General features: G+C 37.5%; 1 protein-coding gene across 1 annotated transcript in view; it reads right to left on the bottom strand.

Moving 5' to 3' along the window:
* The window catches only part of LOC149312289 (cystic fibrosis transmembrane conductance regulator-like), a 116,467-nt gene that overhangs the window by 60,744 nt on the left and 38,537 nt on the right, over positions 1–17,186 (bottom strand). The window contains exons 4-8 of the mRNA XM_089527187.1: positions 15,337–15,552; positions 12,495–12,584; positions 9,866–10,029; positions 5,884–6,009; positions 511–757 (exon numbers count right to left, since the gene is read on the bottom strand). Of these exons, the coding sequence (XP_089383313.1) occupies positions 511–757; positions 5,884–6,009; positions 9,866–10,029; positions 12,495–12,584; positions 15,337–15,552 (843 nt within the window). The remainder of the gene's footprint in view (positions 1–510; positions 758–5,883; positions 6,010–9,865; positions 10,030–12,494; positions 12,585–15,336; positions 15,553–17,186) is intronic.

Genomic DNA, 17,186 nt, shown 5'->3' with positions numbered 1-17,186 from the left:
CCATAACCAACTTTTGTGGAGTAAGCAAATATTACAAAGATTGGGAAATTTCACTATGGAGACAACCCAGTCCTAAACTAAACCAGCCTGATTGAAAATTTCACTATGATTTAAAAATGCTGAATAACTGTGACAGGATTGTTCATATTTTGTTAAATGAGATTTACCTTAAAAATCAGCACTTACTGAGGACTGCTTCTTGCCCAAGCACTGTGTTTCAGATACAAGCTGCAATCCTCTGAATATCTGTATATAAGTATATTCATCTAATCTTAACAGCTATCTCGCAAATGTTTGGATTACTGCAGCTGAAGTGACAGCAGTGACCTCAACCAATTGACATGTTAGTCATAACATCAGTAGAAAATACTTCAAAACTGGTTCTACAAATAGATGTAATAATATGGCAATAAAAATACCATAACAGAGTTTCAGTGATAAACTAGCAAGATAATATACTACAAAGGATTACTTTATAATTCCTCTGGGAACTAGATTTATATACTATACCTGTATTTTGTTTATTGCTCCAAGAGAATCATACCATGTCTGCACAGACCAAGGAAACTGCCTAGTGATTGCCATCCGAAGAACAATGCAGTATGAGATGGTGGTAAATATTTTCCTAAGGATAATTCCATGGATCAGTGCATGTGGAAGCACAGCCAAAAAAACCACAAAAAATCCAGAGAAGAAGAATGCTGAGCTATTGAAATATCTCACATAAGCAGCTTTTTGGGTCAATTTCAGTTCAGTTCTGTCAAAAAGAAAGGCAAAATATGGAAATTTTTGTACAGTACCTAGTGTCATCCTAAAATAAGAAGTGGTCCATTTTATAAAGAACAATGCAGTATGAGATGGCGCTCAAGATGTGGGTCAGGGTGATATGAACCTGAAGTCAGATAGTTGTCTGCTCTCCAGTTTTATTGTCACATCAATCTTCGGAAGCAAGTTAAACCAAGAAACAGTGACTGGCCCAAGTTCACCCACTGAATGCTTATTCAACCTTCAGTCCAAACTTCTAACTACTACACTGCATTTTGCAAAAGTACAGCATTCTCTAAAACAATGGAATACAAACCATATCTACATCTGGATTACAAAGCTATGGCAATACACGTGTCCTTCCACATTCAATTCAATACAGGCTTACTTTTGAGTATGTTCAATTTAAATTAATAGGATTTACTGGGGTATAAACATGTAGAGCTATTTTTTTAAAAGGAAAGGAAAAAAATGCCCTGAGGTACATATTAATGAAAAAATGGCACCCCATAAAAAGTTTAGAGCTCTATGTGTCTGCAAAACTGTTTATTGGTATGGAAATGTTATCTGAAAGACATTGGGAAATTATGGTGCTTCTTATCAGCATTACTCCAGACTGAAGCAAGATTCCATACAACAATGTAATAAAGTGATAGCAGTGAATTGAGCTTTGGAGCACCCTTTACCCCACTTCAATGCTACAGCAATAGGAGGTTAATCATTCAAGGAATATATATCATCACTTTTGCACTGGGAAGGAGAACTCTGTTCCCAGGGAGCTCTATGCCCTCTAAATTGTTTGGCAGTAGCATGGGAAAAACGGTCTGACACTGAAACAGAATGAAAAGAGTTGCAAAAGACTCTTGGCTAGGAATTACCTTAGCAAGAAGACAGCAAATCAAACCCAGTGTTGACAGCTGGAACATAATGCACACTATGTTGGGATGGGGAGAACTCTTTGGTTCCAATTTAAAGTTTAGCAAGTGGCAATTAAGCATGAATTTTATAGGATTTTAATAGGTGGAAATCTTAGGTAAAGGACAGCTTAAAGATACAAGAGGTTGGACGTCAAATTTATAGTTTCCTGACAGAAATTGGACAAGTCTCTGGGATGACCTGGAATATATGGAAGGGTTGTTTTCAGCAAATATGCTTAGAATAGGAATGGCCAACTTGAAAAGAAATAGCAAAGAAGTACAAATTATGAGAAATTAAGGTAATAATTTGAAGAAGGTAGACGAAAGGTTAATCATTACTGTCATACTTTGGCCACATCATGAGAAGAATTTTCTCATTAGAAAAGACAGTTAAAAATAAAAAATAAATGAATTACAATTTTAAATGGTGTTTCCAAATCTAATACAATACTAAATTTCATTAAGATCAATTAATGTCTTAATATCCTTTTCTTCTTCCCAACATCTGAATCTTCCAACATCAATTAACTACACCAATCTTGGGTTAGTGAACATGCATATATTTCTCCTTATTCTTTCCCTGCCCCATTTGTGTAGTCTATATCTCAGTAGTACATTTCCAGGAAACAGTGAAGTATGGACCTAGGCATGTAAATGCCCTTCAGTTCAGAACATTTCTTTAAGCTGGGTCTGACACAATGCAATTGTTTTTGATTTCTAAACATTTAGAACCCCACTAAATTTAAACAGAAATGTTACATTAACGAACCAATTTAAAGTTTCCACAAATTGTCTCAGAAATTAAGCTTACAGACTGGCTTTCTCAAAAATAAAATATAATGACACATTCATTGGTACAATCATTTCTGTGTATTGAACAAAAAATATTTGTTAAGGAAAACATATAGTAATCATATACTGTAATATTTAAGGAAGCATAAAATTATCTCCAGCATTATATAAGTTGCATATATATTGATTCCAGATGGAAGAGATGAGAAAACTACCCAGTTACCTAACTGCCCAGTGCCTCTAAAACTTTGATGATGATATCTAGCATTTGATAAGTAAAGGTCTGTACATGGCTGGAATATAAAATAAGGGTGCTGGCCTAGGAATCTGAACTAATTATTCATTTCTGTTCACCACCAACCAGCATCTTGGAATTTTAAATATTTTCCCATCATGCCACATCATATGGAATAAATAAAATGCAGAATCCAAGCCTTCTTAAGAAAGAAGTGATGTTAGTTATCTCTTGTAGTCTGCAAGTAGGGGATAGTCAGGCTTCAGGCCTGTGTGAGGAGCCATTGTTGAGCACCCTTTGGGTTCGGCCAGTCAACCAATTAAAAATCCATTTAACAGTTACGTTGTCTAGCCCACATTCCACTAGTTTGTTTGCAAGAATGTCATGGGGAGCCCTGTCAAAAAGCCTTACTGAAATCAAGATATACTATATCCACAGCATTCCATTCATCTAACAAGCTGGTAATTTTAATCTCTCTCTCTCTCTCTCTCTGATAAAATTACCAGCTTAATAGATGAAGGGAATGATGTGGATATAGTATATCTTGATTTCAGTAAGGCTTTTAATAGGGTTTCCCATGACATTCTTGCAAACAAACCAGTGGAATGTGGGCTAGACAATGTAAATGTTACATGAATTTGTAATTGGTTGACTGGCCGAACCCAAAGGGTGCTCAATAATGGCTCCTTTTCATCCTGGAGAGAAGTGACCAGTGGGGTCCCACAGGGCTCTGTCCTGGGCTCAATACTATTCAACATCTTTATCAATGACTTGGATGACAGAATTGGGAGCATACTTATCAAATTTGCAGATGACACCAAATTAGGAGGAGTAGCTAATACCCCAGAGGACAGGATCAAGATTCAAAATGACCTTGATAGATTGGAAAGCTGGGCCAAGGCTAACAAAATGAACTTCAACAGGGAGAAATGTAAGGTACTGCACTTAGAGTGGAAAAATGAAATGCACAGATATAGGATGGGGACACCTGGCTGAATTAAACTATGTGTGAAAGGGATCTGGGAGTCCAAGTAGACCACAAATTAAACATGAGTCAACAGTGTGATGCAGCAGCTAACAAGGCCAATGCGATTTTAGGCTGCATCAATAGAAGTATAGTGTCTAGATCAAGGGAAGTAATAGTGCCACTCTATTCTGCTCTGGTCAGGCCCCACCTGAAATACTGTGTCCAGTTCTGGGCACCACAATTTTAAAAGGATGTTGAAAAACTGGAGCGTGCCCAAAGGAGGGTGACTAAAATGGTGAAGGGTCTGGAAACCATGCCCTATGAGGAACGACTTAGGGAGCTGGGGATGTTTAGCCTGGAGAAAAGAAGGTTAGGAGGTGATATGATAGCTCTGTTTAAATATTTGAAGGGATGTCATATTGAGGAGGGAACAAGCTTGTTTTCTGCTGCTCCAGAGACTATGACCCGGAGCAATGGATGCAAGCTGCAGGAAAAGAGATTCCACCTGAATATTAGGAGGAACGTCCTGACAGTAAGGGCTGTTCGACAGTGGAACACACTCCCTTGGAGTGTAGTGGAGTCTCCTTCCTTAGAGGTCTTTAAACAGAGGCTGGATGGCCATCTGTCACGGATGCTTTGATTTAGATTTCCTGCATGGCAGGGGGTTGGACTGGATGGCCCTTGCAGTCTCTTCCAACCCTATGATTCTATGATTCTATTTTTCATGTGACCATTAAAGTCCCCATTAGGTGGGGAAAATAGTGGCCCAGAAAATTGTGGCCATATTTGCTGAAGTGGATGTCTCTAAATGCATGTTCAACCCAGTAATTTGTTTTCAGTACCAAAAATTAAGACCATTGACAAATTATTTCATGCTCAAATCTACTTCTGTTTTCTTCCAAGCTTTCTTTTCTAATTTTGAAGGGTGCAGAAAGCTCCTTTGTTTTTATACCCTTGGGAGCCCGGAAATCCTTTCTGATCTTCTGCAAATCACAAGTAAAGTTGTCCCTCCACATTCACAGCCTTCACTTTTGCAGATATAATTATTTGCAGTTTTGATTAATATGTTCTCTCTAGGAATCTCTTAAATCCTCCAGCACAATTATGCTGGAAGTTGACCACATGGTTGTGCTGGAAAACCTAGAAGTTCCTAGAGAAGACACTTCTCCGGGTATTTGTAATTCCTCCAGCATGATTCTATAATCAGCCTCTTGTAGATGTTGACCACAAAGTTGCACTGGAGGACTTGGAGATTCCTTGAGAGTCAGGAAAGACTCTTAGGTAAAAAGAATAGTGGGGGGTTTTAGTTGCAATTTTCCCACATTCACGGGGGTCCTTCACCCCTAACCCCAGCAAATGTGGAGGGACCACTGTAGAGTAGAATCTGCCTTCCTGATCTAGAGTCTTCTCACAATCCCCACAACAGTCCGACAGCAACAAAAATATGGAGATGAATGGAAAAGGACAGATAAGGAATTAAATTAAAATATGCTCAATTTACATCACTTAGCATGGCTCTGTCTTAGTGGTAAATGGTTAATGATTTGCTACATAGACTTCCAAACATATTTCTCTCATTAATATGTATAAATGTGTCATTTTGGATGTCACAGAGCCTGCACACTATTTTCATACACCTACATCATCATCATCATCATCATCATCATCATCATCATCATCATCTAGCCCACCCAATCACTAGAAATCCAGGCAGGTTACAACAGTAAAAATGCATTAAAAATACAATAAAATACTAACTGATCCCCTCCCCAAAATTAAAACTACAATTAAACAATCAAAGTTATAAAACAATAAAATGCTATACAGTATTAGGTTAAAATTACATAAGAATAGTGTCTTAAAATATTGCCTAAACATGTAAGTTGCATTCTCTCATGAAGATAAAAATTGACCATGCAGTTGAAACTGGCATGTGTAGCACTTTATATACAGGTCATATTCAAACAGGTGTCTCTTCCATAAACAGTCAAGCATAGCATATAACATGTACCTAATAAGCCAGATGGACACTTAAAACTATCATCCAGAATAGTTCAACTGCTTTTATTGGAGGAAAGATTGAGCTGCCATTTATTTATTTTATTTGAAACCAAGCGTTTTGATAGTGTTTTCAGGGAATAAAAAATGGTCTAATAAAACCACATGCCAGAATCTTGTTTACATGTCAAAACATTTATAGTACTTACTTTCGCAGGTTTTCAATCATATTTTCCATTGCATTTTCCCAACAATATGCCTTGACTGACTGTATGTTTTCAATCATTTCTGCAGTGATGACAAGTCTTTCATTGATCTTTCCTCCTCTCTGATCTCTGCAAAACAGATAACACTTAGTAACAGCCCTATTGGAACACCAACAATCTATATACTTTACTATAAAATAGAATTACCTATTCAACCCATAAATAAAGGCTTACATAAATTAAGTGGTTTACTCAAACTAGCAGCACATTTCTACAAATATTTAGACTAGTACAACCTAATGCTAATTCAAATTATCTTTACATTTGTAATTTATGAAATGGCACTGGCACTGTGGTGCCTCTGTGAAAAATTCATAAGGTATGATCCATTGATGAACTGTTTCATATTGATTTCAGTAGAAACAGTGCAATGCACATCTATGCAGACTTACTGAAAAGTTCAAAGAAAATCAATTAGATTTAATCCCCGATAAGAGTAATGCAGCCTTAGGTTTGTATTTTCCCAACAATACTCTACATCAGGAATTATCCTTCTTGTGCATTCCACTTCTATTAATGAGGTGAAAGGTAAAGGTAGTCCCTTGACATGAATGACTAGTTGTAACTGACTGTATGGGGCGGTGCTCATTTTTGTTTCTAAGCCCTTCGAAGAACCAGCATTGTCCAAGGACTACTCTAGTGGTCATGTGGCCAGCATGACTGCACTGAACACTGTTACCTTCTCATTTAAGTGGTACCTATTTATCTACTTGTTTTTGTATATATTCAAACTGTTAGGTTGGCAGAAGCTGGGACTAGTGGTGGGAGTTCACCCCATCATACAGCACTCAGGCCTCGAACTACCAACCCTCCAATCTTCTGATCATCAGAACTGGCATCTTAACCACTAAGCCACCACATCCCCTCTTAGGAGCAAAACAGACTGCCCCTTTGGAGCGGTGTCCCGCTGCCCCTTTCCTCACTGGAGTGGGGCTGCTGCAACTGCACACTACGGCCCCAATCTGGTGCTTTGCTGGCAATAACAAAAATGGCAAAATACAGCTTTTAGCGGCGGCAAAAATGCGCCCTTGTCACTGTGGCAGTGACTTTTTAGCACTCCTTTGGTGCAGTGTATCTAAATGCTGCACCAATGGAGCACCGTAACGCCCCCTGCCATGAGATTAGATGCGAGCTAGCTTAAGTGGCTATCTTAGAAACTCCAATGGCCAGCTGATATAATTTGGGAACATTTTATTCTTTAGCAGATTCACTTTTTACAAGTTCCACCAGACCAAATGGCCGTTGATTTCACATCTTTTGTAGAACTGTCTCCATCAAAGGACCTTTCACCTGACTACATCAGAGTGTCCTCTTTGCTGGCACCTCTTTGCTGGACCTTCTCTGCTCCAAAAATCAGTTTTTGAAAATAATTTGTTAAATATTAATTCTTTTAAAGAAGCTGAGGCAGATGAACATTTTCAAATCTGGTTAAGGTAAAGATTGCTTTTTAAAAGAGGTATTCAGTTGGCTGTCAAACAGATACACTATATTCTAGGTGAAACTGAAAAATGATAATTCAGAATATTTCAAGCTCATGTTGTTGCTGTTCTGTGCCTCTCTGATGTATGCTAGCCCTAAAGTTAACCTATCATGGGGCATTCTGAGACTGAGTGTGTGATTTGCCTAAGGTCACTCAGAGGCTTCCCATGGCCAAACTGGGATTCGAACCCTGGTCTCCAGAGTTGTAGTCCAATGCTCAAACCACTACGCCATGCTTGTTCCTCGTGCTTTTGTAAAAAGGCTAGTACTTACTGAAGCCACATGAAATAGTACTTTTTATGAGGATTATTATGTTGCCTCAATAAATACAACAAGGGGTTTATTATCCTGGCTTTTAAGGTCAGTCTTAGCAGGCTGGATCAGGAAATGGTCATACCTACAGCACTGTTACCATGTCTCCCATGCAGGATTTGGCTGATATAAATAAAATAGTATTTAGATGGCATTTTACTCCTTCTCAGCTATCATTAATTAATAAACATGTTTATTCTTCCTGTCAGGATGTGAACAAAGGGACACATTAATTCATATGTGGCTATACTGACATAAAATAAGAGATTTCTGGGAATATGTATTGAATGCAATAGGTAAAATCACATCCCAGCATGTTAACAATGATGGCACATATTATTTCTATCCGTATTCACAAATAATACTGAGCATATGCATAATAAAAATCTTATATTTTTTATTATCAATGGCAAAATGGTTATTGTTAAGTAAAGATGGTGAGGAAGCAGATATTTCTATATGGTGAAGGAGGCTGTAGGATATGGCATTAAATGAGAAAATAACAACCATGGACATTATTACACAGGGACTTACCAGGCTAGAATCGTGGCCCAAACGCTTCAGAAGTGCAGAGGTGGGATTGTCGATTGCATTTCTCAAACATCAATGAGGCATTTCGTTGTTGTTCCGTTGTCAAAGCATTCATGGAACAGCCATTTTCTGCATAATGGAAGATCCTGTTATAACAGAAATGGCTGTTCCGCGAATGATTCGTCAACGGGAGAAGAGCAAGATGCACTTCAGTGATGCTTCAGAAGCAGAACCAGCAATCCCACCTCCATGCTTCTGAAGCATGTGAGCCATGATTCCAGTGCAGTAAGTGCCTTGTGTGATAAAGTCCTAAGTGTAAAGGTCTTGGCAATAACACTTACATTTCTATACCGCTTTATAGTGCTAAGCATTCTCTAAGCAGTTTACAATATGTTAGCTAATCGCCCTCAACAAACTGGGTGCTTATTTTACCAATTTATGAAAGGATGAAAACCTGAATCAACCTCGAGTCCTGCAGGATCGAAGTAACAGCATTTTGGCTGCATTACCAGCATTTAACCACTGCATCACCAGGGCTCCTGGAGGGGTCATCTTAGAGGGGAAACTAAAACAGACATGCCTACTGAAATATGGCAGCCACTTATTGCTTTGTAAAAGAATACTTCTGAGATCCCGGAAGTTTAAACATAAGTTAATGTTTCCAAATATCTGCAAAAAAACTGTCTTCATCAGTTCCATTCCATCAGTTTGTATCTCAGTGAAAGAGAGGCTTGGGCATTGAGGCTGATCCCATCAGATGGACTGAAACTACCTGTAATCTGAGTCGTCTCTTGCCAGAACTATCTCCTGCAATCGTCATTCCACCAGGTCACTGTGCAACATTATATAAAAATGGGAGCTGGACTTATTTTCTCCTTTTATCAGATTGATTCAAAGGGTGTGGTGATAATATAGTGAGATCAAATTGTCTTTTTATGGTAAACATTTTACACTATAAACTACTCTAGTGAACTGATAAAAAAGCCTGCATATTAATGTTCAAATAAATAAAAAACAGGTTAAATAATGTCACTGAATATTATTATTTTATTTTTCAAAAACCAGGCATATGTGCAGGCAAAACTTTCAAACTACATTTGAAAGAAATCCATCAATATCTACAACTTCAAGAAGATTTTTTGCAATTTCCCATTTCTCAGAATGTAACTAAATTAAACATTACAATTATTTCCATATATATATATATATATATATATATATATATATCCATTCAGCATAGGCTAGTGGTTTGAGCATCAGACTACAAATCCCCACTCAACTATGGAAATCCACTGGGTGACCTTGGGCGAGTCGCATGCTCAGCCCCAGAAAAATCTATGATAGGTTTGCTTTAGGGTCGCTGTATGTTGGAAACAACTTGAAGGCACATAACAACAACAAAGATATAGATATAGTTACAGAACCTGTATTTTGAAAAACAATTTAGTAAACAATTGCACTATTGACATCTACAGTCTGGATAATAAATAGTTTCTAGGCAATATGACAATCTGTTATTTGTAAGTTCTTGCCAGTGTCTATTTAGAACCTTTAATCAACAACCTTAATATTTGAAAGAAATAACCATAATTTGCTTTGTCACCTGTATTTCATCATCATTCGTCCAAGCCAGGATTGGAAAAGAGCTACAAGAATTAGGAGACCAAGTCCACAAAATGCTGAAGCCTGCAACATCTCCCAGAGAAGTCCCATCACCAGCAGCACTTGCAAAGGTACAATCCACACAAAATGAGCCAAGGCTAGACCCTGGGATAGCAAATTGAAAGTAAATGCAATCAGAAATTATATTCAATGAAGCAACATGAAAAAGTGGGTGGGCAAGTGAAATGGAGACTTTTCCCCGCCCTGTTACCACTCAATACTCATTGCTTACCCTCCCACCCGTTGTTGAACCAATTGTTTCAACTAAAGTAAGGGGATGAGTTGGCCTTGCTTTCCCAGACTCAGTCATGTTATTTGAGCTGCTGATCTCAATAAAGTCTTCAGACTTTGAGAAGCTGTCAGAGATCTTCTCCAAGCCATCCCCAATTCAAGCAATTTAGTGGAAATGAAGTTTAAAAAAAAAACAAAAAACCTCCCCCATGTCCATTCCTTTGGAACTTTATTCTTTTTCTTCCACACACAAACAACTATAGCTAGTGTATGTTCTTCTGCCACAATTTTGTCCTCACAACAAATGTACCAGATGAGATACATTGAGAGACAATAATAAGCCCAATGTCTTATCAGTCCAGACTAATTAAAAAGATCAGAAAGTCCCACATTTTGTTCCTTTTTTTAAACTTTATTTTGAAAATCCATACATATCTTGTTTATCCCAGAATATTTTCTGTCAGCTATCAATACAATCAGATACTTTTTTTTTAAATCAGCTCTTCCAGGTCCACTTTTTTTAAACCCAGTATAAAATCAAAAAGAACAGAAACAAAATCTGGGACATTTCCATCAGTCTGGATGAGCCCTTAGAGTATTTAAATACAAACTTTAACATTTAAATATTAAATATGAACATTCCCACTGCACTGCACCACACCACTGGCTATCAATTCTGAACGTGACTTTTTAGTAGGTGCTTCCAGGCTATGGAACCCTCTCACTTTGTGGTGCTAATAAATAGGGCTCCTCTCTGCTCTCTTTTCTCTAGAAAAGAAAGACCTCTTTGTTTAACCTGGCTTTTTTTCTAAACTAGCTCTTGCAGATGATCTTTTAATGGGATGTTTGCTGTATTTTTTTAATTATCATTATTATGTCTTAATTGTTTTTTAAACTATTGTAAATCAACATCTTTAATATAATTATTTGGCCTTTTTAAATGTTTTCATGCTTTGTTTTAACTGTATTCTGTTTTAACTTGTACTATAAGCAGACTAGGTCTCATGTTATTTATAAGTTAAAGAAACAAATGAAAATTCAGGAGGACAAAGAGCAATTTTGCTTTCCCATTTTCTCCCTGTTGGATGAACAGATAAATGGAGATTACGCAAATATATGCAGGGGGCAATGATAGGAGAAGGAACCCAGCTGCCCCAATCCATCCTCACAGCCCTATTAGTGTAACTCCCAAAGATAGTGGGCAGATTTTGATTTCACTGGCAGACTTTCTCCCAGACTATACACAAGACTGTACATGCAAACTTATGACCATTTTTCAGTCTATACAAACCTACTATCATACATACAAGTCTCCTCAACTCTTTCCAGAGCAGAATTCAAGGGCTTGTCATATGGATAGGGATACACTGTCTGAATGGGAATTTAATACAAATAACATACCACGACCAGAAAATCCTGCTGGCAACCCTGACATGATAAATGGAGCATCTCACTTTTGCCATGGGTATAAATGGCATGTATTCAGGAACATCAGCATCAGCTGCTGGGAGGAGATACATCTGCCTTTGTTTATCTTTAGTCTGAACTGTGTCCCGCAATGCATCTAATTACTTGAACCCACTGATCCTATCACAGCCAGACTCTGTCTTTACCTTAGGTTCTGTCTACATTGCACCTGCACTTAACTTCTAGAACAGCAGCTATTTTTTCCAATAGTAACCAAACAGTAAACAAATTATATCCCAGAATCCTATGTGATAAGCAAGGCAGGAAAGAAGCTTCAACATGTCATTCTGCCAAGTTAATTTCCTCCCAGAAGGGCACAATGCACTGCACCCCAGAGCTGTCTTACTGTCCTTTTCAAATACCCTACAGAAAAGATCAGTGATCAACTGCTATGTCATCAAGCAATTATTTAATTACTGCTAAATAGTAATTTAATAATTGCTAGTTACTGTCAAGTACAAAACTTGTGGCATTAGAATTACATATAAGAGTTGTTCCAGCAGTAAATCAGTAGTAATACACGCCCTAAATTATGCTAGAATGTGATGGAATGTTGAGAATGGAACATGCCAAGGGAGATAAATGTTGGGAGCTGGCTATTATATGATTATTTCACCATTTCTTGTTTTATACATCACTCCAAACAGCCAGAGTAGTAGAATATAGATATTTTAAAGTTTTAAAATCATCTCTAATACACTGAGATTTTTGTCTTGCTTTGTTTTTGTAATGAGCTTCAACTCTACAATTAATTGCTGTCAGTTAACTTTGATTCGGGTAACACTGAACACTAATACATAGTATGCAATATTTAAATACCAATTTTCTTTAATGGGTTTTATGAACATATGATTATATTAGCACCAACATACTTCATCAAATTTATTCAGATTGTTTGAAAGGAGACTAACAAGTTGCCCGGTACTTATTTTATCTAGGACTCTGCTTGACAATTTTAAGGTCTGTAAAACAAAAATGAAACAAAATTATAACAGAGATTCATATGACATTAATAGAAAGTTAAAATGTAACATAATTATTAGTAGCCCTGTGCTGGTAATTGCCATTGGATTAATATATAACATTTCTTACACAGGAAAATGTTAGGACTACAGTCCCTCTGTATACAATTGGGTTTACATTCTAGTAAGTGTTTTAGGAGTACAATCTATAGTTATTGTACACTCAACAAATATTGACCTTTTCACTGGCTAACTTCATTGGCTAATTTTCCAATGGCTAATTCTGTATCAAACATTTATATAGGACAAGATGTTGCAGTATTCACACATAACTGAACAGATTCGGATGTGATGGCCAAATCATCCACCTATCAGGTCTCAGCCTTGGGCTCACAGGCATCTTCCTCTAATTGCACAATCTGGTTACCTCCCTGGTTTGTATTTGCTTTCGAAACCAAATTTTGAAATCCACTTCAAATCATAATCCAATTATTTCAAGCTATGTTTTCTAAGCCTCCTTTGGAAGGCAAGAATGAACCAGTTTGATGGTTTCCTGGTAATAAAAAACCTAGAAGATGGTTTACATTTTAGTCAGAGTGGCCAAGGAAAGAACAACATAAATCAGTGTACAAATCAGGTCACAGTTTTACTATGTTGTAGTTTCCAAAAGTAGTACAACTTGGCAAGGGGCCAAATTGTCCAAATACCATAGCATTTTCTACCAGTGATGTGTGTGGGTATGTATGTGTCTTCAAGTCGCTTGTCAATGTAAGGTAATCCTATTCACTGGTAGTTCTGCCAGTTCCTTCCTCTGAAATATAGCCTATAGAGTGCCTGGTATTTATTGGTGATCTCCCAAAACTGCAGCACCAGAAAAATTTTGTGAACTAGAAGTGTTAATACAGAATAGGTGGGCTGCTATGAGGAAAGTGAAAATCTTGGAATCAAAGTGAAAGTCAGAAAAGCAAGGAAAATAATTTCTTCTCAGACCTGACAATTAGTGACAAGAAAACACTCTCATGCAAGGTTTTCTAGTCACTTCCTGAGGAAGTAGAAGAATAGAGTAATAGACTGGGCAAGAGAATAGCAGGTCAGGCAGATAACTTAAGAAGCTAATAGTTACAGAGCATATAGTCACAGAGTTAAGGACAAAATGAGTGCAATTTTCCTCCAGTCCCTAGATTTCTGTATTTGCAGATAGAGAAATACTGAAAATCATTCACACCTAGAGTACAGTACTTACCCCTGGATATGCTTTGTAGATTTGAGGATACTGTACCTTATTTTAACTGCAACAAGGGAATCCTAAAGAAGGGGAACTGGGACTTAACTCTTTGAGGTTTTCACCTCCAATGATGGCAATTTTGTTTTTAAAATTAGAATTGTATATGACATGTTTTACCTAAATACATCTAAAAGGTTTCCAGATGCAACAACATACCAAGTTCCTGAGAAATTCAGCGTTCTCTGTCAAAGGAGGGAGTTGGTAGCCTCACACTCCTGGATTTTACTCTTTGTCTCCCAGAGCCCACATGGACAAGAAGGAGTAATGGCCTCAGCTTACATGGACATCCCTCTGTACCATCTTAATGAAGAACAATTATAATAACACCTTGATAAAATGCAGGCATATGACTCCAACACTGTCATTTTTTTCCTCCTGTTTGATTATTAACACTTTTGCCTGATGAAGAAGCCAGTTGTGCTTTGAGTGCTTACATCGTGTATTTTGTGCATTTAGGTTGGCCAATAAAGATATCACTGTTTTGTGGATTTGGGTTGTTATTATATTTTGTTATATAGCCTACACAGATTCCCTTGGCTAAGCATTCTATTTTTGTAATGTTCATGTTCCCTCGGTAATTTTGCCTGCCACTTTTCTTTGGATGCCTAAATTGTATTTCTAAAGAGCCAACTAAAATGTTAAGTTTCTGTTATGCTAGAAATTTGTGGACTGAAGGTAAATTCCACTGAGGAACAAAATACTTGTCTGCAATGCCTTCATTTTGCACCTGTGTAGCTGCACCCTACAAATGACATAACCCCTTCTCCTGTGTCCATTCCTCCCCTGCTACCAATTGTTGCCAAGCACAATGCAGGATTCCTGGCTGAAGATCTTGTTTGCTTAAACAAGGAAGTCAGGGAATGGAAACTGAAGGTGCAAGGAGAGAAGAGAGCACATGAGCCCAAAGAAATTCCTACCATTGTTGGCACAAATGTAGGCCATCTCATTTAATTGCTTAATGTAAGGATACCATTGAAGCTGAAATGAATTTCCCACTGATATTATAAAATATGGAAATTCTCAGAAATTCTGATATGGTTTAATGGCATCACAAAAGTGAATCAGATCAATAGAATTGATTTATAAGCCAATTTATCACATTTTAAATAATGTTGATGTGGTAGTTATATATTTAATTATTTAAAACTCAAGAGTCAACACATGCATGTACAACAAATTATGAAAAAGTTTCAGTAATAAAAAAAATCACCATAGTAAAATCTGAAATAAGTATCAATGATATCTTTTCTTTAAAAAATGCTTATATAAATCAAAAACTAAACCCTAAAAATTCAAGCGCCACATTGTATATCAGTCACAAAGTTATTAAACAGCATCTAGAAATATGATTCTTTCCAAGGTCTGGATTGTTTTCTCATTATCAATGTGGGGCTATTTTGAAAATACAAGTCTTTTATGAGGCTTACCTGAAGTTGTAGTTTATTTAAACAAAAATTGAAAACCTACCTTTTTATAAATTAAGCTAAACATGGCTATTCTTATTTGCATTCCAATGTGATGGAGGCCAAATATAGCTGGGTGGAGGAGCAACATCCGTGCAACGAAAAGAAGGCATAGCCCTATGGCTAAATAATAAGCAATGGATCGTTCAAGTGAATTGTCGGGATCATAAGAAGCTATTATTTTTCCCAGTAAAAGGGGCTGCACAGATTTAGTAACTTCCTGTGGGAAGAAAAAAAAAGTGAAATATAATTTCCCCCAACATCTCAAATCCACTGACTTTTGTAGTCCACTATCAGTTGTATTTTACCTCCTCAAGACTTAAACAGATGCCTTTTTTATAATGAAAGCCACATTTGGGATGACTCAGTTACCAATAATACAATAATGGTGAGAATCAGTAGGTGGTTATGAACCTTTATACTGTTTAACCATTTTGACAGACATGCACCAGTATTTGATCCAAACAAACGTTTATTTTTCATGGTTCCATGTTCTTGAAAGGAGAAGACAGGATCTCATATTTCTTAGATTATTTTTACTCTAGATTAATCAGTCTTTCATAATTATCATCCCTACTTACAGTTTGTATAGCTGGTTAAATTATTACTCTTCATGTGAACATGCTTTAAAAGAATGGGGAAATTCCACCCTTTTACCATCTTGAATCACTCTTATAATACACAAAAGGGAGTTAAAGCATATTAAGCCTTAATCCTCATTAAGTGATTGTAATGTTCCCTTGGGGAAACTTGGAGCATTTTATATGGAATAATCAAACAGTGTGATTTACCAAAACACTGAACCAATTCAATAATGAAAAGTGGTATGTCATTTTATTTTAATTTTTAAAAAACCCTTCTACCCTCAAGACAAGTACTTCCTAAAATGCAATTAACTGGGTAGATTTTTCTCTCTTTCCTGTGAAAAAGTGGGCTTTGTCTTTCAGAAGCGACAGAAAGAAAGAGAACAAAAAATGGATATTACTATCCTGTAGATTCAGGTGATTTTCTCTTTCCTAAAAGAAAGGGTAGCTGAGATGTGCCTGCAGCCTGAAATCCCATTTTTAGCCTATTTTACAAGTGATGCCTGATATGATACAGGAGATTAAAGAGATTAAAAAGTAAGTACAACATATTAATAATTAAATATTTCCAAATCCTAATTCTAAAATTTAAAGCGACTAATTAGGACACTGAAATTAGTAAAACTACAGATCAGTTTGGGAAAGTGGGGGAGAAGAGAGATCAAGCAGCAGGGGTGAGGGGAACAGAGATAGCAGAGTGAAGTGTTGGAAAGAGTGATCAGGTGGTGGGGGAAGACAGATAGGGCAGCAAGGGTTGGGGAAAGAGAGATCAAGCAGGGGAAAAGGAGAAAGAGAGGTCAGGCAGCGGAGGCCTGGAGAAGAGAGATCAGGTGGCAGTGGGTGGGTAGAAGAGAGATCCGGCAGTGGAGACAGCAGTTCAGATCCTGAAGATATTAGCAGCTAGGACCACTCCTCCTCCTCCTCCTCCTCCTCCTCCTCCTCCTCCTCCTCCTCCTCCTCCTCCTGAAGCTTGGGACTGCTGCATGCACATTCACACAGTAGCCCCGTACTTCAGAAGGGAGTGGGGAGACAAGCAGTCCCAGATGCCAAAACCTTCCCGAAGATGGCTGCTGTGTGCACAGCTGCTGGTTCCGGAAGGTACTGTCAGCTGTGATCACTGCATGATGGGTAGAGGAGAAGAGGAGCAGAATCATGTCCACTCACACCACATGACTGCCTGAGAAGCAGAACTGAAACAGAAGAGACCTACTGCACAAAGGCAGAAATGGAATAGCAGCAAGATTGAGAGCCTATTGATGGCTTTTGCCCA

Source organism: Sceloporus occidentalis, unplaced genomic scaffold (genome assembly GCF_023333645.1).
Source record: "Sceloporus occidentalis isolate IW3139 unplaced genomic scaffold, rSceOcc1.0.p SCAF_5, whole genome shotgun sequence".
Lineage (NCBI taxonomy): Eukaryota > Metazoa > Chordata > Lepidosauria > Squamata > Phrynosomatidae > Sceloporus > Sceloporus occidentalis.
This window is presented reverse-complemented; position numbering and strand designations above follow the sequence as displayed.